The sequence below is a fragment of the Microtus pennsylvanicus genome, chromosome 2, assembly GCF_037038515.1.
Source record: "Microtus pennsylvanicus isolate mMicPen1 chromosome 2, mMicPen1.hap1, whole genome shotgun sequence".
NCBI classification, from domain to species: domain Eukaryota; kingdom Metazoa; phylum Chordata; class Mammalia; order Rodentia; family Cricetidae; genus Microtus; species Microtus pennsylvanicus.
The window spans coordinates 137,977,022-138,000,071 of record NC_134580.1 but is presented as its reverse complement, the minus strand read 5'-3'; the positions used below and the strand labels follow the sequence as shown (position 1 = coordinate 138,000,071).

Sequence of the window (23,050 nt, the reverse complement as noted above, 5' to 3'; positions counted from 1 at the left end):
AAACCCTAAGACAATGAAGTACTCAGAAGTTGCTCAATGCCTTACACATGGCTGCTGTTCTGTAGCTACTGCTTATCAACTGAAACATTCCCCCCAGAAGGAGAAAAAATAGAGTCCCACAGGAATTAGGAAACTTACAAAGCTCAGGAAGCTCACAGTCCACCTGAAGGCTAAATGAGCAGTAAGTTATGTGGAGAGGCAGTGCTACAATCAGGGGGAACTGCCCGAAAGCGGGCAGAAAACTCCAAGATGCAGTTTTCCTGAATATTCACCTATGCCGGGGTTGGGCTTTTTGGTGATGCAGCTGACTGAGAAGAAACCCTGTACCTGCCCTCCTGTGAATAACTCCTAACCCATGTTCATGTAAGTAACTCACGCAAAAAATCATTGGTTTACTAAAGCAGACTTGGGAGGAATCATGTTTGTGTTATATTATCAGTGCCCTCTAGAGTGAACATGTTTGTTCATGTCTCCCGAGTAAGTTATATAGTGGCCATTTGACCCCAGCCTGTTAAAACTAAACTAAGGATCTGAGTGCCCAATGCCTGCGAAGGCATCTCAAAGATTTTCTACCTCTTTACCCAGTGTGGTGGTTTGAATGAGAATGGCATCCACAAGCTTATGTATCTGAATGTTGGGTCTTTAGCTGGTGGAACTGTTTGGGAAGGATTAGGAGGTGTGGCCTTGTTGGAGGAAATGTGTCACAGGGGGTTGGCTTTGAGGTTTCAAAAGCCCACACCAGGCCTAATCTTGTGCTCTCTTCATCTCCTACTTGTGCATCAGAAGTAAGCTCTCAGCTACTGCTCCTATGCCAAGCCTGCCTGTCTGCTGCCATGCTCCTCATCATGATGGTCATGGATTCACCTTCTGAAACTGTACACAATCCCCCAATTAAATGCTTTCTTTTATAAGTTGTCTTGGTCAGTGTCTCGTCACAGCAATACAAAAGTAATTAGGGCACTCAGCCAGTCTCATACATGCCTTCCAACTCCTGACCCCCAAAATGGAAAAGTGTAATAACTAGGAAAACCCATGCTCTGACTCCTTGGCACTTCCTCACATAGAAGTCCCTATAGAATGCTAACAGATGTGATGTCTCAACATGCTTAGAGGTAGAGCACTTAGAGTCTATGAAGGTGCCCACATGGAGGGTAAGCAGTGGAGTTCTACAGCAGGAGCCCCTAAACACACTTAACTCACCGCAGGCTGAAGGGCTGGCAGCGGCATCTCAAACTGAGGTTGGACAAGCTGGAGTGGTTCATGTTTCACATTTAGCTCCTCATGAGCCCTGAGTTAGTCAGACAAAAATGTGGGAATAAAGGTAAGGCATGTGGTAAAGCACAGCTAACTGCTCACATCGACACTATTCAGAAAACATACAGAGTGTGCTGTTCTAACAGTTGTGGGAAGAGTTCATAATAGGGCTTATGCCTAACATAAGTGAGGGCCTGGGTTCTAGCCTTATCTCTTCCAGAAAGAAAAGCAAAACAAAATATATCTGTTGCTCTGGGTTGGTGAGATAATCAGCAGCTAAAGAACTTGCCATCAAGCCTGATGACCTGAGTTTGATCCCCAGAACCCACATGGTAGAAAGAGAGAATTGACTCCTGTAAGTTACCCCTTGACTTCCACATATGGGTACACATGTACACACACACACACACACACACACACACACACACACACACACACACACACACACTGTGATGGCTAATCTTGGTTGTCAACCTGACACACCTGGGAAGGAGGAGCCTCAGTTGAAGAACTGCCTCCACTGAAGAGGCCTTTGGGGCATTTCCATGGTCGCTATTGATATAGGAGGGCCCAGTCCACTGTGAACACGACCATCCTCTGAGCTGACAGTCCCAAGTTTCATAAGAAAGCTTACTGAGCATGAGCCAGAGGGAGCAAGTCAGTAAACAGCACTCCTCTGTGGTTCCTGCTTTAAGTTCCTTGAGTTCCTGCCCTGACTTCTCTCAGTGATGAGTTATGACCAGGAAGTGGAAGATGAAATAAACCCTTTCTTCTCCAAGCTGCTTTTGGTCATGATGTTTATCACAGAAACAAAAACCATGTAAAACTGAATACAATGTAATGCAAAGGAAAAACAATTTTAAAATGTTGCTCTAACAGGATATCTTCTACGATACTTCTCTCGGGAATCACAAAGCATTATTTGAGAGGAAAACTTACTTTTAAATTTCAACAGTCCTCTTAATGAGATTTGGTTTTTACCCGGTGAGTACTGTGACTGTTTTCACGATCGAGATAAAGCATCCCAGTGTGGTAATATTTCATTTGTATTTTAATAAATAAACTTGCCTGAAGATCAGAGAGTAACACAGCCCCTCTAGTCAGCCTTACACACCAAGCAGTGATAACACTTTAATCCCAGAAAGCCACAATAGTTTTCCAAAGAAACCAAGCAGTAGTGTTGCATGCCTTTAATCCCAGCACTAGAGAGCATTATAAAATGGGAAGAGACAGCTCTCAGACACACTCTCATTCTGAGACTGCTGGAGACAAGATTGCCATTTCAGACTCAGGCAGAGGTAAGAGCCAGTGGCTGGCTATTTTGCTTTTCTGACCTTGAGCCTGAACCCCAATTTCTGTCTCTATTTTTATTAAACATGCTACAGTCCAGCATAAGGACTGCTTCTGGTAAGCAAACACATCTTCACGATGTGAACTCCCGTGTGTCCCACTTTTCTCAGCAAGTACTGACTCACTGTCTGCTATGTACCAGGTAGCTTTACCTGTCATAAGCATCACAGCAAGAAGAACCAAAGGAGGTTCTCCTGGGACCTACATGCTAGGGAAGGGACATACAGTACATGGAAAACCAGGTAATATGCCAGGTATCAGTAAGTAGTAAGAAGAAAAACAAATCCAGGACAGAGAGACAGGAAGGGGGCAGGAAGTGAGGATGGTCAGAGAAGCCCTGAGTAAGAGAGAGGGAAGAAGTCACACAGTTATCTTGAAAAGTATCTTTTTTTGTTTTTTTGTTTGGTTTTTTTTTTGTTGTTGTTGTTGTTTTTGGTTTTTAGAGACAGGGTTTCTCTGTAGCTTTGGAACCTGTCCTGGAACTAGTTCTTGTAGACCAAGCTGGCTTCAAATTCACAGAGATCCACCTGCCTCTACCTCCCAAGTGCTGCAATTAAAGGCGTGCATGACCACCGCCCGGCCCTTGAAAAGCTGAGTCAGGTATGTGTAACACATGCCTATCTCAGTGCCTAGGAGGTTGTGGGGGGTGGAAAAAAATCACAGGTTGAGGGCCAGCCTGGGCTACAGTGAAAGTGTCACACCAACTTAAAGTACAAAGGAAAACCTAGTCTCAAGAAAACAGTTTTTAGGAGGCAGCAGACTCAGCAGAAGGGGTTGGAATCCTTTTGTCACAGCACAGTGGGGAGAATGGTGAGGGCATCAGAGACTCGAGTGCCAAGCTCAAGTGGCTGCTCCGGCTTCTGCTTTGCCGTCACTGTCCCTAGCATTCATTTTGTCCTCCTCTGCTGTATGTAATTTTGCAAGCTAGTCCAACTCCTAGTTCAATTTAATTGTTCTCTTTATTCTACTCATTTAGGTTTTTTAAGACAGAGTTTGATTTGTTTTCAACATGCAATCCTCCTGCCTCAGTCTCACAAGTGTGGGTGGAGATTACAGGCCTGACACCACTGTGTCTGTCCTCAAATGTACATTTAATACACATCTGTGGCCTTTCAAAATTAAGTGAGTATACAGCCTCAGCAGGAGTGAGGTCTGTGGCTGGGGGGGTGCGGGGGGAGGAAATCCTTTCCTGGCAGTGAGGATTACAGGTTCAAGACAAGGCAGACCCTGTCTCAGAAATACTACATGAACAGGTTAAGGAGAGAATTAAAGTGGACAAGGAGTTGCACTAGTTAGCAGAATTACAGACATACAAAAGGACAGAGTCCCATGGAGGAAAACAAGTAAATCCTGGTGAGTGTCTACCCACTACACACGTGTTTCTGACCTGGTAGTGTGCAGGGTCACTGAACTCATTTCGTTTGTTTGTTCAGACTCAAAACACTCTAGACTATGGCATAATTACTGAAGCAAGAGAAAGCGGAGATACAGAGACAAAGTTGTCTTTTTAAGAGACAGGCGAGGTGTAGCCTGGGCTGAGTCTGGCCTCGCCATCCTCCTTCAGTCTCTCCACACCCCAGGCTGATGTACAGTGCACCCTACTCAGCAAACGTCTCTTTACTTAACCTGTGTCTGCTGAGCTGTGTGCTGTCAGAGATAAGAATGATGTTAGGAACTAAATCCACTGTGATAGGGCAGTCTGCAGCAAGCATAATCGTCTGAACAAAGCCCTGGAAATTTACGCATGTTATAAAAGTCCTGGCAGAGAAACAGTTGAGACTCAGGGCCAGGATCTTATCTGTGAGAAACTAGAAAGACCTCTAGCAGAGGTGCATGCTTCAATCTGTTTTTCCAGAAATAGCCAAAACACTTTTGGGAAAAAGTATCTGAGAGTCTTGCATGTTAGCTATACTCAGCACCCTAGTACTGCAGCAGCCTGCCAAATGACTAGAGTCAGGAAGAGTAGAGACTCGCTGCAGAGAATTGACAGTGGAGCTAGGAAGAGCAGCAGAGGGGTAAAGGATATGGGAGGAAGAGTCCACGGACATGGGCCTCATAGGCTGTGTTGGACAAGCCTGAGAGACTCAGTGCTTTCTCTGCTCTGTTTAAGTGCTTCTAAGGGGGACCAAACATACCTGTTTACTAAGGAGTTCTTAGAACCCAGGACTTGTGCTAAACCCAGAAAAGCTGTTGGCAAAGTAGAAAAGTCAGGTTACCTGAAATGCCTTTTAGATCCTGGGACACAGGCGGACAGTGACTAGCAGCAGTTCCTCTACACCATTCATGCATCCCACACCAGTGTCCCTACTGCCTTCATCACAGAGCTGAGAACACGTTTTCCTGTCACAGCTCCACGCTCATGTTTTCAAACCACAGTGGACTGCAGTGTGCAGCCCAGGCAGCCTCAGTACTAACTTGATGACCTTGGGGAGGCAGGTGGTGTCCAGCTGGTAAATGGACAGGTCAAAGAGGGTGGTAAAGTCACGTGGGTTCTCATCGCCCTCCTGGAGGCACACTCGGAGCTGCTCTGAGAGGGTGGCTGTGTCTGGTACCATCGTGTAGTCGGAAATCTGAAAATCAAACGAGAGTCCCTCTCAGCAAAAGTAAACGGAGTTTACTCTATCAAGCATCCATCTCGGGTCACAATCTACAAAACTTCTATTTCCTTGCCAAGAGATCTCACCGCCGATCATCACTGACAACTTCCATCAGACACTTTAAGCAGAAAGAGGAAGAAAGCTACTGGACTGAACCCAAAGCTGGCTGAGTCCAACTCTGCAATTACACACGCAGTTGAACACAGCTGGAGCCATGCTGACTCAACTGCTCTCCTTTCACTACTGTGGTCTTTCACCCTGAACACTAGGCAATCAACTCTCTCTCAAATTTACTCACACCTCCATCTGAGGCAATATCCCTTTTACCACTGCAACCATCAAAAACAATTTTCCTTAAGGTTATTTTAATGAACAACTTTCTTTACTATTCCAGTGAGAAATTGGAGGTGATAAAAAAAAGTCCATAAACTCCCACTAAAACACACCTCCCTCCCCCGCCCCAGCATCTGGGCCATGTCTGCTATCTCCTGTTAGATGCATGAACACATGTGACACCAATGCAGACAGGTCCTCCCCCTGCACCCTATACCCCAATCTTTCTCCCTCAGTCAAGGGCATCCCAGCACTGTTCAGAGCAGTGATGATGTGCTCTGTGCTGGTAAGAGGAAAAGACCAGGAGAGTCTAACTGTCCATCTCAAGACACTGTTTAATAAGGGGCAGCATGTTTATGCTTAAACAAAGGGAAAACACGGCTCGGCATTAAGAGCTTTTCAGAGGACCGGCATTTCATTCCCAGTACCCACTTGAGGAGACTCACAACAACTGCAGCTTCACGGGATCTCATGCTGGCCTCCTTGGGCATCTGCATATGTGGTACATATATGTATAGAGGCAGGCATACCCACACTCCAAGAAAATAAAGTAAATCTTAAAGAATAAAGAACAGATAGGAGGTTCTTCAATAAGAACAGGAGCCGGGTGGTGGTGGCACACACCTTTAATCCCAGGGAGGCAGAGGCATCCTGGTCTACAGAGCGAGTTCCAGGACAGGCTCCAAAGCTACATAGAGAAACCCTGTCTTGAACTCCTTGGATGTGGGATTCCCCTCTGTATGCTATGAATACCATTGGTTAATAAAGAAACTGACTTGGCCTGATAGGGTAGAACAGAGCTAGATGGGGAAAACTAAACTGAACGCTGAGAGAAAGAAGAGCAGAGTAGGGAAAAGTCATGGAGCCAATGCCAGAGACAGATGTGCTGAAACTTTGCTGGTAGGCCACAACCTTGTGGTGATACACAGATTAATGGAGATGGATTAAATTAAGATGTAAGAGTTAGCAAATAAGAAGCTAGAGCTGATGGGCCAAACAGTGATTTAAATAATATAGTATCTGTGTGATTATTTCAGGAGTCTGGGCAGCTGGGAAATGAACAAGCGGCTTCCCTACAACACCCCTCCCCCCTGCCCCCTCCTCTCCCTCCCCGCAAAAAAAAAAAAACATGAAAAATATTTCACTGATAATTTTCCTCCCAGGGGTCACATGTAGCACAGACTGGCCTAGAACTCACTACTAACCTGAGGCTGACCTTGAAGTTCTGATCCTCTGGCTTCCATCTCCCCAAAGCTGGAACTACATGTATTTGCATCATGCCCAGTTCCAGTGGTAATTTTTAAGGTGGTGGATAATGTACACACAGTGTGTGTGGTATAAGATGAGGAAAAGGAAGCCCACACAGACTAGCTTACCTAAGCAGAAACTATCTCTGAAGAAGCTATGGGAGACCATGGCTGCTGTCACTGGCTGGAAGACAGAAGAAAGACTACTCACTGTGTATGACCTTTAAACCCAGAACTATGTCAATCCATTACCTATTAGTCTATGCCTGGAATCCCATTACTTTGGCCCAAGGAACACCGAGGAAGAGAGAGTGGAAGACTGTAAGGGACTGTAAGAACCAGACGACAAGAAAGTCTGCTGTGAGACTGTCTCCCAGTAATGACAGAGAAGCTACACTTGTTGGTACCTCAACAAAGTGGCAGCCTAAGCAAGACCTGAACAATGACAAGACCAACAGACATGCTAATTTGGAAGGGGCAAATCTCACATTGTTCCATCCCTAGACAAAGAACTACAAGCAGCTAATGACAGCTATTGCTGAGAGTAGAAGGAGCTAGTCCCAGGGACGAGCCTCCTAATTGGTTATCCAATAGAAAACTGATTTAAACTTAAAAAATAAAATAAACAAGCAAAAAACCCTGATATATAACCAGACGTGGCAGCACAGCCTATAATCTCAGCACTCAGGAGGCTGAGACAGGAGGACTGCTGTAAGCTCAAGGCAAGCATGGACTACACAGGGATACTGACTCAAACAAAGAACAGCAACAGACGTTGGTCATCTGAAGGGCTGGGGGATGGCTCAGACATTGAATGCTCAGTGTATGGTACTCCGGATTTGAACTCAACCACCAAACAAACAAACCAAATTGCTAGTCCTGTTTCACAAAATCTTTACCTTCAGCATAAGAGACTTGCCTGAACATTATAGAAATAATAAAATACATTCACGGTTTTTCTGTAGCCCTGTGATTAATTTAGTCCCAGTACTTGATAGGCAGCAGAGGTAGGTGGCTACTGTGAGTTCAAGGATAGTCTGGTCTACAAATTGAGATGCTGGGTAGCCAAGACTACACAGTGAAACCCAGCCTAAACAAATATAAAAACAAAAATGAAACCAATGACTTTTCCCAATCCTCAAACTTTTTTTTAACTCAAGAAACAAACAGATGAATGTCCTTTGCAGGAATATGTGGCAGCTTTAGCTACTTTAGTCTCCAATGACGGTGGGCTAAGGGTGAGAGCAATGGCAAGGAGACTAACTGTGCCATGACACATCCAGCTCACAACTCTAAGGACAGAAACAGGCCAGCTATCTGTTTTCACATCTCCAGCCAGAGGCCTTCCATGAAATCCTAGTTCAGACAGTCATCAAGGCTTAGACACTCAGACATAAACATAAAGAGTCTTCCCAGGATGACTAGCTGTCCTAACTTGTTGTCTTTTTAATTTTACTTTGTATTTTATTTATTTGAATATTTGGGGACACATGCACTAAGGCATGCCTGTGCCAGTGAAGGACAATGTATAGGAGCTGGCTCGCTCTTTCCATCATGTGGGTCCCGGGGATTGAACTCAGGCTGTCAGGTTTGACAACAAGGGCCTTTTCCCACTGAGCCATCTCTCGAGCCCAGAGAGCTAATTTTAATCCTGATGTTTATATGGAAGCACTGACTTCAATTAATCCTATCATTAACTATCTATTGTGTCTATTGATACCTGACTTTCTATAATGTGCCCTTTCTTTACCCAAGCAGCATCGCTCTCTTTCCGACTGTCTCAAGGATGAGTTAAGAGACATCTATTCCTGTGGAAGAGGTTCTAAGAAGCTGGCCTCATTTTCCAGTTCAGTCTTCCAGTGATTCAATCTCCTACCTCTGGGTCCTCAGCATCAATCTGGTTTAGGTGGATGTCTCCTGTCGTGAGCCACTGGAATACAACATCCTGTATTTAAAATGATAAATACAGTTAGACACCTGGCTGTTTGGGAATGCTGAAGGTCAAGCTAAATTAATTAAGGTGGGGAAAAAAGACAACCAGTAATTTTAAAAAGGACTTTCAGTCTTTTGTTGGTAAAATATTTGGAAATTAACAGATTTTCTTCAGTCTAATGCAAACCTTTATTATCATTTGCTTCAAAGTATTCTAACAAGTTGCAAGTCAAAACTTACTAAAAACTTGTTCACAATCTTAAGCAGCCTTTGTTTACTAGAATGACAGACTAAACTTTTAAAAGCATACCTTTTTAACTGCGGCTATTGTAATATGACAAAATCATAATTATACAAAAAAACCAAGCAGCTTTTCAAAGCAAACATTTAGGATTCTGAGCACAGTGAGAGGCACTGAATCAGGTAGCCCCTGGTCCACCTCCCACTACATGGAAGACTAGAAGGGCTCACTCCACTAACACACATCTCCCTCTGGCAGGTGAGAGCTGCAATTCCAGTGTTCAGGTCTAGCAGGCACTAGGAAAATGCTTGCTTCCCCATTATCATCTTCACAAGACATGTGCTCTTCCCATTACGTAGACAGGACAAAGGCAAGCTTCTACTTCAATCCTCATCATCTTGGACAGAAAAGTCTCGCTAACTCATGCTGCAGCCCTGGCTACTCACTAGTCACAACCTTCACTCAGTCATCGTCCTTGCTCTGGTAACTCCACCAGCCTCCTAACTGGCTCTGGTTGCTCTCTTCCTTCCCACTGTCCACACAATCTAGAGGGGTCTGAGCACTGTTGAGGAATATTACTTTAAGGTGTGTTGCGTTTGTTTATGTTGCATTTGTTTAACTCTATAAAGCTGTTTGTCAGGTGGTAGTGGTACACGCCTTTAATCCCAGCACTAGGGAGGCAGAGGCAGGTGGATCTCTGTGAGTTTGAGGCCAGCCTGGTCTACTGAGCTAGTTCCAGGACAGACTCCAAAGCTAAAGAAAAACCCTGTCTCTAAAAACAAAAACAAAAACCAAAACAAACAAACAAAAAGCTGTATTACTGTGCTTGTCTAAAATACCTGATGGTCTAATAAAGAACTGAATGGCCAAGAGCAAGGCAGGAGCAAGGATAGGTGGGGCTGGCAGGCAGAGGGTATAAATAGAAGGAGAAATGAGGACAAGGGGGAGCAAGCAACGAGAGAACAAGAAAAGGAGAATGTCTGGGGTCAGCCACCCAGGTACACAGCAAGCCACAGAGAAAGAAGTAAAGTAAGATATACAGAAGTAAGAAGGAAAAAGCCCAAAGGCAAAAGGTGATCAGGATATATTTAAGTTAGAAAAGCTGGCAAGAAACAAGCCAAGCTAAGGCCGGGCATTCATAACTAAGAATAAGCCTCTGTGTATAATTTATTTGGGAGTTGGGTGGTGGGTGCCTCAAAAAGCCAAAAGAGTGAAACAGAACACCACCAAGGTTGTTCCCTATGCTTTTGGTGTAAGCTCACGCTACTTGTTTTACAAGGGAGGCTTGCTCCTCACCACTTTTCCAGAGTCAGACACCACTCCTATTCAGCATGCTTCCCCAGTACTTTTCTAGATTCACCAATCTGTCTGTCACTCTCCTGATATACCATAAACTTCTGTAAAGCAAGGGCTACACCCAACTCAACTTTGTGTTTTTAGTGTCTGATATCTACTCAGTTCAGTACAACTCATGTAGACAAGTGGCAAATGTACTTATCAGTATTTTCTATTGGGATGGAAGTCATACTTACATAGTGTGCATTAATTTGATGAAAGAAAAAAGCTTACCATAATCTTATTGTTTTCTTCTTTATCCAAATATTGGTCACTGAACATGTGACATGAGCCAAGCACTGCCAGCTTCCCACCTTGGTTCTGTTGGTGACAAAGCAGTGTCAGATGCTTAGGTCCGGAAACACACTGCATGTCTCATTTATCACATTAGCAACTGTCTGATACACCAATAAATGCCAATTCACACGAAGACTTAACATTTGAAAAGTATCAACTACGAAAACAATTACTCTTTACTGTTACTCATTTTTAGAGACATTTATTTTTCATTTATGTATATGAGTGCTTTACCTACAAGAATACATGTGCCCCATGTGCACATAACAGGCTGTGCACGTAACAAGCTGTGCAGGCCAGAGAAGGGTATCAGATGCCCTGGAATTAGAATTACATGTAGTTGTGAGCCTCCAAGTAGGAATCAAAGTGAGATCTCTGAAAGAGCAGCAAGTGTTCTTAATTACTGAACCATCTCACCGACACCTACATTACTATTTTTCAACAAATAAAAACAAAGTATCTTTGCCTTTCTGATAAATATGAAAAAAAAAAATGATGATCAGTGTTTATTAGATTTCAATGAGTTCTTTTCTTTTCTTTTTTTTTTTTTTTTCGGTTTTTCGAGACAGGGTTTCTTTGTGTAGCTTTGGAGCCTGTCCTGGAACTACTCTTGTGACCAGGCTGGCCTCGAACTCACAGAGATCCACCTGCCTCTACCCCCTGAGTGCTGGGATTAAATGTGTGTACTACCACTGGCTAATGAGTGAGTTCTTACACTACACTGCTACTAAAATTGTCTTTATCTTTAGCCAACGCGGAAGAGATAGCTTGGTGGGTAAAGTACTTGTTATGTGAGCACAGGGACTGAATGTTAATCCCCAGAATCCATATAAAACCAGTTGAGGTAGCACACATGTCCATACCATAACCATAGCACTCCTGTGTGGTTATGGGAGACAGAAAAAAACAAAATCCCTAGAATTTTGTGAGCCAGCTAGCCTGGCATATATAACAGAAACAAAACAAGAGACTTTGTCTCAAAGTCAAAGATGAAGACCAATTTCCAAGGCTGTCCTCTGACCTCCATTTGTGAGCCATGGAATACATGTGTTCATATTCATACACACAAATGAAGACACATGCATACCTCCTGACACACATGCACACCATACAAACATCTAAACACACACACATACACAAATTTTAAAGGAAACAAAACAAAACCCTGCAACCAACAATCCAAAACAGAGACTCTATACACAATTTGTAGTCATAATTACAGACAATGAGAAATAAATCCAATTGTTCAGTGGGAAAACAGACTAGCTTCTATATCTCATAAGAAGTAAACATTTTACAGGAAAAATATTACTATTTTGTTGTGTGTGTGTGTGTGTGTATGTGTGTGTGTGTTTTCTGTTCAAAACATGGCACCACTGTGTAGACTTGGCTAGCCTGGAACTCACTATGTAGACCAGGCTGGCCTAGAACTCAATTCACAGAGCTCTTAACTGCCTCTGTCTCCCCGGTTCTGGGATTAAAGGCATATGTCCATCACAATGTAACTTTTTTACTTCAAAAATAAAATAATACCCCCCACCCACATATCTAAGAAAGTCAATACCTTTGAGTGATAGAAAGCCAGAATGGGTCTGTTAAGTGGGAAGCAGACAGAGCCTGTGGACAGAACAGCTACCGCAGGTTTCATGACGCTCAACGTGGCACCAAATGGGTAGACAAAGGTGAGAGCCCTGTAAGCAAACAAACACATCCAAGTGATTACAGAATGGATTTTAGGAGCCAAGAGATGGGTCAGCGGGTAAAAACACTTGCCACCAATCCTCAGTTCACACAGTAGGAAAGAATGACTACATGCTGCTCTCCAACCTCCACACATGTGCACAAACCACACACACACACACACACACTAAGTAAAAATATAATAAAACCAACCAAGTACAGTCTCTGGCAGGACATGGGGCACACATCTGTAATCTTAGCACTCAAAGTCCTGACTTAAGAAGACTGGGAGGTCATCTCATACTACACAGCAGGTTTCAGGCCAGCCTGGAACACATAGCAAGACCTTGTCTCCAAAAAAAAGGGTAGATTCTCTCTGGGGCAAACCGCATAGGTCTGAATCCAAGATCTGACAACAGATTAGTCTTGTGAAATTGGGCAATGCATTCACCACTACTTAGATAAATTAAAATGTAGCTAATCTGATCCAGTCATTTAAAATAATAAACTACTTAGTTACATAAACCATTATAAAGTGCTTGGTTAGATATATCATTATGTGTAGGGGAAAAAAACCCCAAAACCAAAAATAACAACCAACCTGGAAATCTAAATTCCACACTCTTAAGACACAATGCCTCTCTTGAAGGGAAGAGCATGGATTTACAGTGCGGAATTTCTACTCTGCTTCCTTTTAAGATTTACCATGGGTTGGAGTTTGGTTTATTTTCTTTGTTTTTAGTTAAGTGTGTATGTGTGTGGAGGTGTCCACAGACCAGAACAGGACTTCAGATTCCCTGAAGCTGCCTGATATGGATGCTGAGAGCTAACCTCAGGTACTGCCTGATATGGATGCTGAGAGCTAACCTCAGGTACTGCCTGACATGGATGCTGAGAGCTAACCTCAGGTACTGCCTGATATGGATGCTGAGAGCTAACCTCAGGTACTGCAAGAGCACTATGCATCTTTAACCACTGAACCATCTCTGCAGCTCCCAACTGAGATTTTGCTACTGGTGGTTTTGGGGTTCTTTTGGTGAGAATTACTTTTATAACCAGAAAACTCTTCATTTTGAAAAAGGCAACTCTTGGAAGTGAGAGCTCCTTCCCTGCAGGGAGCTGCAGAAGCATACTCACTGGGCAGGGAGCTGCAGAAGCACACTCACTGGGCAGGGAGCTGCAGAAGCACTCTCACTGGGCAGGGAGCTGCAGAAGCACACTCACTGGGCAGGGAGCTGCAGAAGCACACTCACTGGGCAGGGAGCTGCAGAAGCACACTCACTGGGCAGGGAGCTGCAGAAGCACACTCACTGGGCAGGGAGCTGCAGAAGCACACTCACTGGGCATTGTTTCCATTGCTCTCTTCATCAATGATTCCAGGCACAGCCTTTCCTGCCGCTCGGCTAATTTCCCTAAAAGCAAAACATTAAAATCTAATAAGCAAAGAAGTTGGGGAATTTCACACTGCCTTCATCAAACAGTAAATATCAACTAGACAAAAGGACTCTGTATTTTAGCAGTTTTTAAAAAGGAAATAAAAGCACACACCCACATACCCACATTCTTTTCTGATGCTTGCAAAAATTACCATTAAAAAATTAGGCTTGGTCCAGGCATGGTGGTGTAGGCATTTATCCCAAGCACTAGGGAGGTAGAGGCAGAGAGATCTCTGTGAGTTCAGACCAGCCTGGTCTACAGAGTGAGTTCTAAGCTACCTAAGGCTACAAAGGATGTCTCAAAAAACAAAGCAACAATAAACCATGACTATTACAACAAAAAACTTAGGCTTGGGCTGGGGCTCAGCTGGAAGAGTGCTGGCCTAGCACACACCAGGCCCTGAGTTCAATTCCTAAGACCACATAAACAGACTGGTGGTACACTCATGTAATCTCAACACTTAGGAGGGAAGAACAGCATGATCAGGAGTTCAAAGCTAGCCTGGGCTATGTGAGACTGACTCCAAAAAATTAAAAAAAGGGAATCAACTAGACAAATATTTAGTTCAGTTCCTTTTTGTGTTGTTTTAAGAAGAGAGGCTTAAAAAGAGGGAGGATACAAAGTTGGGGTGGGAAGATGGTGTGAATCTGAGGAATTAAGGGGAGGAATAGGGGGTAATATGACTGAAATACACTGTATGAACTTCTCAAAGAATGAACATATAATAAGGAAGAAGGGAGTGAGGGAAGGAGGGAGTGAAGGAGGGCCCATGGAGCACTGGTTGGCATGGTTGGCACTCACTCTTTAGCCAAGACTGGCCTCAGAATTGAGCCAATCTTTTTGTATTATACTCCCAGGTGTGAGGATTACAGGAGTGTTCAACCACACTGTCTCAGTTTCTCCATCTTTGGTCCTAAGGAAAGCGCCTATACCCTAGATCCACACTCTACACTGTATAACTAGGGTCAGCAGAGTACTTGCAGATGGCAAGCTCGAGTGTAGAATGAGTAATTTCCAACTTGGGAGAAAGCTCATGGGGCACCTGATACTGCCTTCTCATGTACCCATTTTCCAATTCTAAAAGCCCCTCATCTGTTTTAGGATCCAGAGCAATGAAAGCTGACAGTCTCAGTCTCCATGAGGTGAAATCAGGGTCAGTTCAGGCTGGGCATGGGTCTAAAGATGGCTCAAACAGCATATCTTGGAGCTATTACTCGGTTGTTTTTTGTTTTGTTTTGTTTTTTAGATTTATTACACATACAGTGTTCTGCCTATATGTATGCTTGCACACCAGAAGAAGGCACCAGATCTCATTATAGATGGTTGTAAGCCACCATGTGATTGCTGGGAATTGAACTCAGGACCTCTGGAAGAACAGCCAGTGCTCTTAACCTCTGAGCCATCTCTCCAGCCCAGTTATTACTCTTGTGGGAATGGTGAGACCAAATCAAATCATGCTACCTCTAGACGCTGTGGCAAACAGTTATGAATTAGGGAACTTTAAAACTTGTTGGAAGGTAGCTCTGGAGGCACACAAGTCATTCCAGCACTTGGGAGGGTGAGGCAGGAAGATCACAAGTTTGAGACCAGACTGGGCTACATATAGAGAACTGGTCAAAAAAAATTAAAAAAATAAAGTGGGGGGAGAAGATGACGACCTGACAAACACACAAAGACAGTCAGCTACACAAACAAACAGGAATGCAAATCTGAGAGCAGAGGAACTGCGGTCTTAGCGCTGTGGCTCCTTCAGTCACTCCACACTCAAAGCCTACTCTACTGCTGCACATTCCCGTGACCCAAAGCAATAAAGTTTCTTTACTGCTCAATCCTGCCTGGATGGGGTTTTCTTTTACTTGGAGTGGAGAGAGAATATCCTGACCAAAGGTAAATGTGAAGTTTCCAATGATGAAAGAATAGTTTTGGAGAATAATAAATAAAACATAAAGGCCAAGAAAGGAGGGAGGTGTGGCAATGAGAAGGTGTGAGACGAATGGAAGCCACATGAAGGGCATTCTGCTTTCAGCGCCCTTACCTGTTCAACACTCCATCTGAAACCAGAGCTTCCTTGGGATGGAAATACTTGTAATATACATTTCTAACCACAGCATCTTATGGGGCAAAAGAGGAAGGCACATTTTAGATTAGAAACAACCTTGACATAGAGACTCATCCAAATTTTGAAATAAAAAGAAACCTACAACTCTGTTAGAATCCCTCCCACTTTAGTGTACTAGTTCAGTGTACCAGTGAACTCAGGATGGTGACCATGTCACCTTGGGAGAGTCTTCCCCCAGTGATCAGCAGGTCGAGAGGGCTATGATACAAACATTAAATAGGCAATCAGTACCTTTGTTTAAAATACTAACAACCATACCAATAACAGTTCAGTGAGTAAATGCACTTGACACCAAGCCTAACAGCATGAGTTTGAACCTTGAAATCTACATGGCGGAAGGAGAGAACCAACTCCCCCACATTGTCCTCTGACCCCCATATGTATACTGTGGCACACACAAATAAATAAAATGTAGTGAGATAATAATCACCATTATTAACCATGATTCCATATTCTTCTAGAAGAAAGTTGATATTGGTATCAAATCTGGATTCTCCCCCTTCTCCCAGCATCACAAGGATATCTCCACCACCGTCAAGGTACTTCTTCAGGACTTCAAACTATGTGAAGGGAAAAGCAGACTGTGAATATGGTCAAGACTTTTGTTTAAAATATCCATACCATGAATAAAACCTTAACTAACTAAAAAGAAACATTTCAAATCTATAAACTATTTAAATGTTCTTAGAATAATATATATTTTCTCACTGTTCAAGATCATCTCCTCTGTGGGTGGTGGTGCATGTTTTTAATCCCAGCAAAGGCAGAGGCAGGAGGATCTCTGTGAGTTAGAGGCCTGCCTGGTCTACACAGTGAATTCCTCGATACCAGTAGAATGTAAAACAAAAGCACACAAAGACCCATCTCCAGGTTTACCTTTGAACATCAAAGCTCTAACATGCTCAAACAGGGACAGGGGACGTAGCTTAGGTGATAGAAGTGCTCCCCCAGCAGATACTAGATCCTGGATAAAACAGTGGTGCACACCTATAAGAGGACCCAACACTTAGGAGTAGCATCCACCTGCATTATAAATGCCACCGTTTTTGTTATGGGTTTCAATGCACTGATAAGCTGGGCATGGTGGTGCACACCTGTAATTCCAGCACTCAGAAAGTGGACGTAGGAGGATTACAGATTTGAGGCCAGCCTAGGCTACACAGGAGTTTTCCTATGTTCAAAGTAAATTTAAGGCAAAGACATGCTCCTGGCCCTTGCCTACCTTCCCTGTGGGTTAAGGACTCCATGGGTTACCACAGTTCATTGCCAGAAGGGGAAATGACTACTTCAGGCAACATAGTAGGTCTAGAAGGGAGACTCCAACCCACGAGTTCAGGTCCTTGCTTGCTCCTGGCCTCCTCTCTTGTTTTCTATATGAATATTCTGTATAAATATTCCTTACCTCAGCTGCAGTAAATTTTTCCCTCGGTCCAGCTGTAATCCATAGTTTCACCCCAATTAACTTCTCAGATGTGATTTCATCTTTTAAGCTATAAATAAGATTTTAAGAGCAAGTTAGATCCATAATTTAAACCAATTTATAAATTATTTTAGCCTCTTAACTCTATGGCACCATAAAGGCTGAGACAGGGGCATAGAGAACAGCCTCTCTCCCGAAGTGAGATCCTCTCTCCCTAGGTGAGAGCCCCTCTCACGAGTGCCCTGGAGGCATCTGGCCTTAGTTGAGATCTCCCAATAAGCAAAGGAGTTCAAATGAACTCACACTAAAGAATAAAGAAGTCTTCCAAATATTAATCAATTCTTCTATTAGTTTCTCTATATTTTAAGACAGGGTCTCATAGAGCCCAGGCTGGCCCCAAACTTACTATGTAGTCAAATCTAACCTCAAACTCTTAGTCCATATACTGCTACTTCCCCAGTGCTGAGATTACAGGCACATACCACCAAGCCTGGCTCTAACCTTAACCTATACAACGATGTTTTTACTCATTGAAAAAAGAAAAAAAAAACATTTAAGGACTGGAACTGGAACTTAGTACTTGCAGAGCTTATGCAAGGTTTTGGTTCAATCTTCATGACAAGGGGGAAAAGAACATTTAAAAGAAGGCACATTTAAACAAAGAGACATTCTCATTTAACTCTCACTTTTCCTTCCCTAAACTGAGATTTTAAACCGACTTAAAATATGGAGAATAACTTCTCTGCCTTTTGGCTGAGATCAAGTAATAAAAAATGGGGAAACTTCTGACATCTTTAAATACTATATACGCATAATTATGAATCTTTGATTTTATGGGGGCAACTTAATAACATTCAGTTTGATCTTCAAAATATTAACTGAGAAATCGTTAAATTGAATCCCTCCCACTTAAACAACGAAAGTTAAGAAATTACTATTCAGTTCTACTGTAGGCCACCATTAGCACTTAGAAAGCAGTGCCCAAGATCATGGTCACCTCTGAATCTTCCAATTACTCCGAAGTCTTTTCTGCAAAGATTTGTAGCCAGTATTGGTGGTAAACACCTCCTTTTTGTACGCATTGAAAACAATGGTACTCCGCACCTCCTTCTCCATGGTTACCTGATAAAGCAAACCAGAGAAGCAGCATTTTAAAAGTGCCCTGTAACACTGGTGAAGGATACACAGCTGCACCTACATGTAAAACCCTAATGATTCTCAAAGGCTGAGAGGGAAATGCATAATCATAGCTGAAAAACCGGTGGCCAAAGCCAATCCTGCCTGTGCCTGGCTTTCGCTTTCATGCTGGTCTCTGGCTTTCCTACCAGCCTACTTTCATGACCTTGCCACCACCCTCCCATCGTACACCAAGGTCCTATTTCCAAAGTAATTCCTCACCGCTCACTACCGTCAAGTATAGCTCTCGAGATTTTAGGCAAACTTAATTTTATGAAATAAGACCTTACCATAAATGCTCCTCCAAAACATACCATGTATCTGACACCCTTTCTTGTTAATACATACAGAGCAACTCTTTCAAATAACCACATAGTATTGTTTTAAGGATGTTGCACAAATATTTAACCAACCATAACTTTAGTGACATGTTATTCAATTTTGTTAGTAAAATACTAAAAACATTTCTAGATTCGTTTTTCAATTTTTATTTTTTGGGACAGGGTCTCACTATGTGGCCCTGGCTGTCCTAGCACTCATTATGTAGACTCACCTGCCTCTGCCTGAAAGTTCTGGAATTAAAGGTCTGCATCCCCATGCCTGGCTAGAGCCATTTTATATATATGTGTGTGTGTGTGTATGTATGTATGTATGTATGTATGTATGTATGTGTATGTACATGTGCCTACAGAGGCCAGAGACTTACAAACGGTTATATGTCACCTGATGTGCTGGGAAAACCAGTGTCATCTACAAGAGCAGTATATCCCAACTACTGAGCCATCTCTCCATCTCTCTCAAAACATTCTGGATGTGAAGTTTTGTGTATTTTGCAGCATTATATTACTATCTGTTGAATGGTTAAATAATGTGCAAACTGCCCTCCAAAACACTAATCGTTTGTACTTTCATTAACAAATTGTTTCCATTCAACACAATTTTCCAGTCTTTGTCAACTTTACCAACAAAATATAAAAGTATCCCTATTCATGGCTTTGCTTTTCAAGGGTTGTTACTGGGTTAAATGTGATTTGAAATTTAATTGTTGTTTGTTTTTCAAGACAGAGTTTCTCTGTGAAACAGTCACGGCTCTCTAGTAACTCTCTTTGTAGACCAGGTTGGCCTCAAACTCACAGAGATCCACCTGCCTCTGCCTCCCAAGTACTGGGATTAAAGGTCTGCATCACCACCACCCAGCTTTTTCTCTTTTTTTCTTTTCTTTCTTTCTCTTTCTTTCTTTCTCTCTCTCTCTCTCTTTTTTTTTTTTTTGGTTTTGTGTGTGTCCAAATATAAGAGTGATCTGAAATTTTAAATGGAAAGATCCAAAAATAAAGTTTTAAATTGTGAACCATTCTGGGTAGTAGGATGAAATCTTAACACTATCCTACACTACCTTCCCCTGACATGAGACATTTCTTTGTAGAACCTATCAATGCTATATGCACTATCCAGCTATAGTCACTCAGTAATGTCAGTCAGATTGGTGGTTTTGGCATCACAGGGCTGTTATTCAATGAACCAAAACAATATCCCGGTACCACGTATGTCACAATGCCTATGTCACTCTCCTTCACTATCTAACAGATATCGTCACATTGGTATTATCTCAGTCACAACGCTAAGTCTAGAATAAGCTATTTTGAGAGAAACCATATTCACCTAAGAGTTACTGCTTTTTTAAGATTTATTTATTTTTTACTATGTATTCAGTGTTCTTGTCTGCCATGCATGGTTACACACCAGAAGAGGACACCAGATCTCATTACAGATGGTTGTGAATCACCACGTCATTGCTAGAAATTAAATTCAGGACCTCTGAAAGAGCAACCAGTGCTCTTAACTTCTGAGCTCTCTCTCCAGGTCAGTTTTACAGATTTTTATTTATGAACGAGTGCTTTGTCTGCATGTCAGAAGAAGGCATCAGATCCCATTACAGAGGACAGTGAACCACCAGGTGGTTGTTGGGAACTGAACCCTGACCCTCTAGATAAACAGCCAGTGCTTTTAACCAGACCATCTCTCCAGCCCCAGTAATACTAGTTCCTATAAACAACACACACGCACCCACAGTTTGTTACTGTTTGTGGTTTCAGGCATCTCTGACAGTCTTAGAACAGCTCCTAAAGACAAGGGGAAACTTGCTGCAGTGGTCATTGCTCATTTTATTGTCTGTGTCCTTTGATCATTTTTCCATTGGGTTTTATGTCACCAAACAAAACTTTCAAAATTTGATTTGCCTTTAGCCTTGGCTTCTGGTAACCTTCTGGCTTAATTTTACAGGTCACGTGTTTTATAGATCCAGAAGTATTAACATTTCTCCTTTTGGCTTCTGGACAGTATGAAGCATTTTTAAAAAAACTTTTGCTGTGGTAAGATTTCTGGGTATATCCAACGATGTTTTCTTCTTGAACTTTCATGATTATCCTTTTTTATTAAGATTTTATTAGCATATATTAATTCAACAATTTCATTCGTGCACTTAATGTATTTTTTTTAATCATACTTCCCAATTTGTGATCTTGTCCCATCCCCACTAATTCCCTTCTCTTCCCTAAACCGTCCTCCCTCAACTGTCATGTCTTCTTTTCTCTTTCAATAAATGAGTTTAGTTAGGATTGCTTCTGGAGCTGTGAGACAACACTGTACCACTGAGGAAAATGTCTCTCCCCGCCCACAGAGCTTCAGGGAGGGACAAGGCCTCCTGAGCCCTCCCCTCTCCATGAGATAATGACAGGCCCCATTTGGGATAGGTCTTGTGCAGACAAATATGGCATAATTTTTTAACACTATAATCTGAGACCTCTATGGGCTGAAGAGATGACTCAGTAGTTAAAGGCACTGGCCACCAAGCCTGAAAAACCCATAGAATAACTCCTGCAAGTTGTCTTTTGACTTCCTCAAGTACTCGGTGTCATGTTCACCCACGCATATACAACAAATAAATGTAAATTAAAAGTTAAAAACACTCTTGGTCCATTTGAAACTTATCTTGATGCTCAAAATGAGCATCATTATTTCTTCCTAATTACCAGAAGACTGCCCAATACCAATCCATGTTTTTCAAAGCTGATAAGAGATTCCTTCAATACATTTTTTTCTTTTGAGACAGCATCTCAGAGCCCAGGTTAGCCTCTAATGTACTAGGTAGGGGAGGATGACCTTGAACTGTCTCGGTTTCTTGGGTGCTGGGGTTACAGGCACACAGCCACCATGCCACTACCTTTCCAATGGCATTTATTTTTCTGTGCTGAGATCAGACACCCAGGGCCTCATGCAGGCACTCTGTGCTAACTAAGCTACATCCTAACTCCTTCAATGAAATAAAAAACATTTTGCCATGTTTCGCCACGTAACAGTGCTAGATTTTTATGTTCCATGGACAATTTTAATGACCACAACGAACCCATGCATGGCAGAACTGGAATTATATTTTCCTGGTTTGGGGATTTTTCTACCCCTCCCCCTTTTTTCTCTAGAGGGCAGATTTCCGGGAAAAGCAAATAACCTGTTTTGGGTATTGAATGGTTCTTAAAGGAAGAAGATACTTCGAGTTTACAGTTTATTGTAGTTTAGCCTCGGGTGAGAGCAGTAGATGTGGGGTCCTGATGTTTGGGTAGAGTAAGGGACAACCTTATTCTCTTCTTTTCTCTTCAATAACCTTATTAGGTAAATCATATTTTGTCAGAGTGACAAAAAAAACAGAGGTGGTAGCAAGAATAGCCGAGTCCAAGATCTGATGGCTCCTCATCCAGAATTTCTTCATACTGTGCAGGACGACAACGAATCCGCGCAGTCTGAGGAGCTAGAGATTCCAGATCACTTCCAGGACCCTTCCCCAGCCCATTTACGCGCCCTCAGTTTACCTCCGCCGACCTCGGGTTTCCCACAAGGCAGGCCTAGGGGTCTCCGGAGCAGCACGACGAAGCCGAAGCCGTCACCACCCCCGAGGCACCCAGCGCCCAGCCGGCCCGTGCTACCCGCCCTCTCCTTACCTAAGGCCAAAGGCAGCCAGGTATCCAAGGCCGCGCGCCGAGAAGGCGTGGCTTTGGGCCCCGAGCGACTTCCGCCGCGGAGTGATGACGACAGAGCGACAGAATGGCAGTGCCAGCGAGCCGCGAACGCTGGGGCTGATGGGCAGGGGACGGGGCTGATGCCGGCTTGGTCAGTTCCCGCGGGGTGGAGGGAGCAGCCAGGCTTGAGGACTCACGTTTTGATAAACCCCAGCTTATTTCCTTATAGCCGCCGTTAAAGACCGATGTAGGTCCCCAGGCTCCCTGAGGGCGGGGGCTGTGGGCAACCCACGCCCCGGCCAGGCTGCAGGACGCAGGCGCAGGGCGTCTTGGCAGGTGTTGGGAGAGGCCGAAACACCTGTCGGCCTGCGGCACCTGGGACATTTGGGAGGCCAGGTGTCCTGAAATGCCAAATTACCAACTTTTAGAAATAGAAACTGCCGCAGGGAGTTGTGAGGGGTCGGAGATGTGGAGTTTGAGGAAGCATTTGGGACAGAGGGAAGGAAGTGCTTGTGCAAAGGATTACCATGGAAATGAGAAAGGCCTGCACCCACAAACAGGACCCCTCCTTTTCAGGAGAGCGCTCTGTCTTCATCGAGAGGGCTGTGGGTTTGTGTACAAA

The 23,050-nt window shown here is 43.4% G+C and overlaps 1 protein-coding gene across 2 annotated transcripts in view; it reads right to left on the bottom strand.

Annotated features, from left to right (window-relative positions):
- Positions 1-22,493, bottom strand: part of Ift52 (intraflagellar transport 52) — a 28,963-nt gene extending 6,470 nt beyond the window's left edge. The window contains exons 1-11 of one of the 2 annotated variants that reach the window (XM_075962949.1): positions 22,411-22,493; positions 18,240-18,364; positions 17,225-17,312; positions 16,253-16,382; positions 15,739-15,814; positions 13,607-13,678; positions 12,151-12,277; positions 10,524-10,610; positions 8,658-8,726; positions 5,020-5,174; positions 1,201-1,288 (exon numbers count right to left, since the gene is read on the bottom strand). In XM_075962949.1, the coding sequence (XP_075819064.1) occupies positions 1,201-1,288; positions 5,020-5,174; positions 8,658-8,726; positions 10,524-10,610; positions 12,151-12,277; positions 13,607-13,678; positions 15,739-15,814; positions 16,253-16,382; positions 17,225-17,312; positions 18,240-18,358 (1,011 nt within the window). In that variant the 5' untranslated portion in view covers positions 18,359-18,364; positions 22,411-22,493. Of the gene's footprint in view, positions 1-1,200; positions 1,289-5,019; positions 5,175-8,657; positions 8,727-10,523; positions 10,611-12,150; positions 12,278-13,606; positions 13,679-15,738; positions 15,815-16,252; positions 16,383-17,224; positions 17,313-18,239; positions 18,365-22,281 lie in introns of both variants that reach the window. The other variant, XM_075962951.1, reaches the window with a different exon arrangement.
- Between the last annotated feature and the right edge of the window lie 557 nt (positions 22,494-23,050).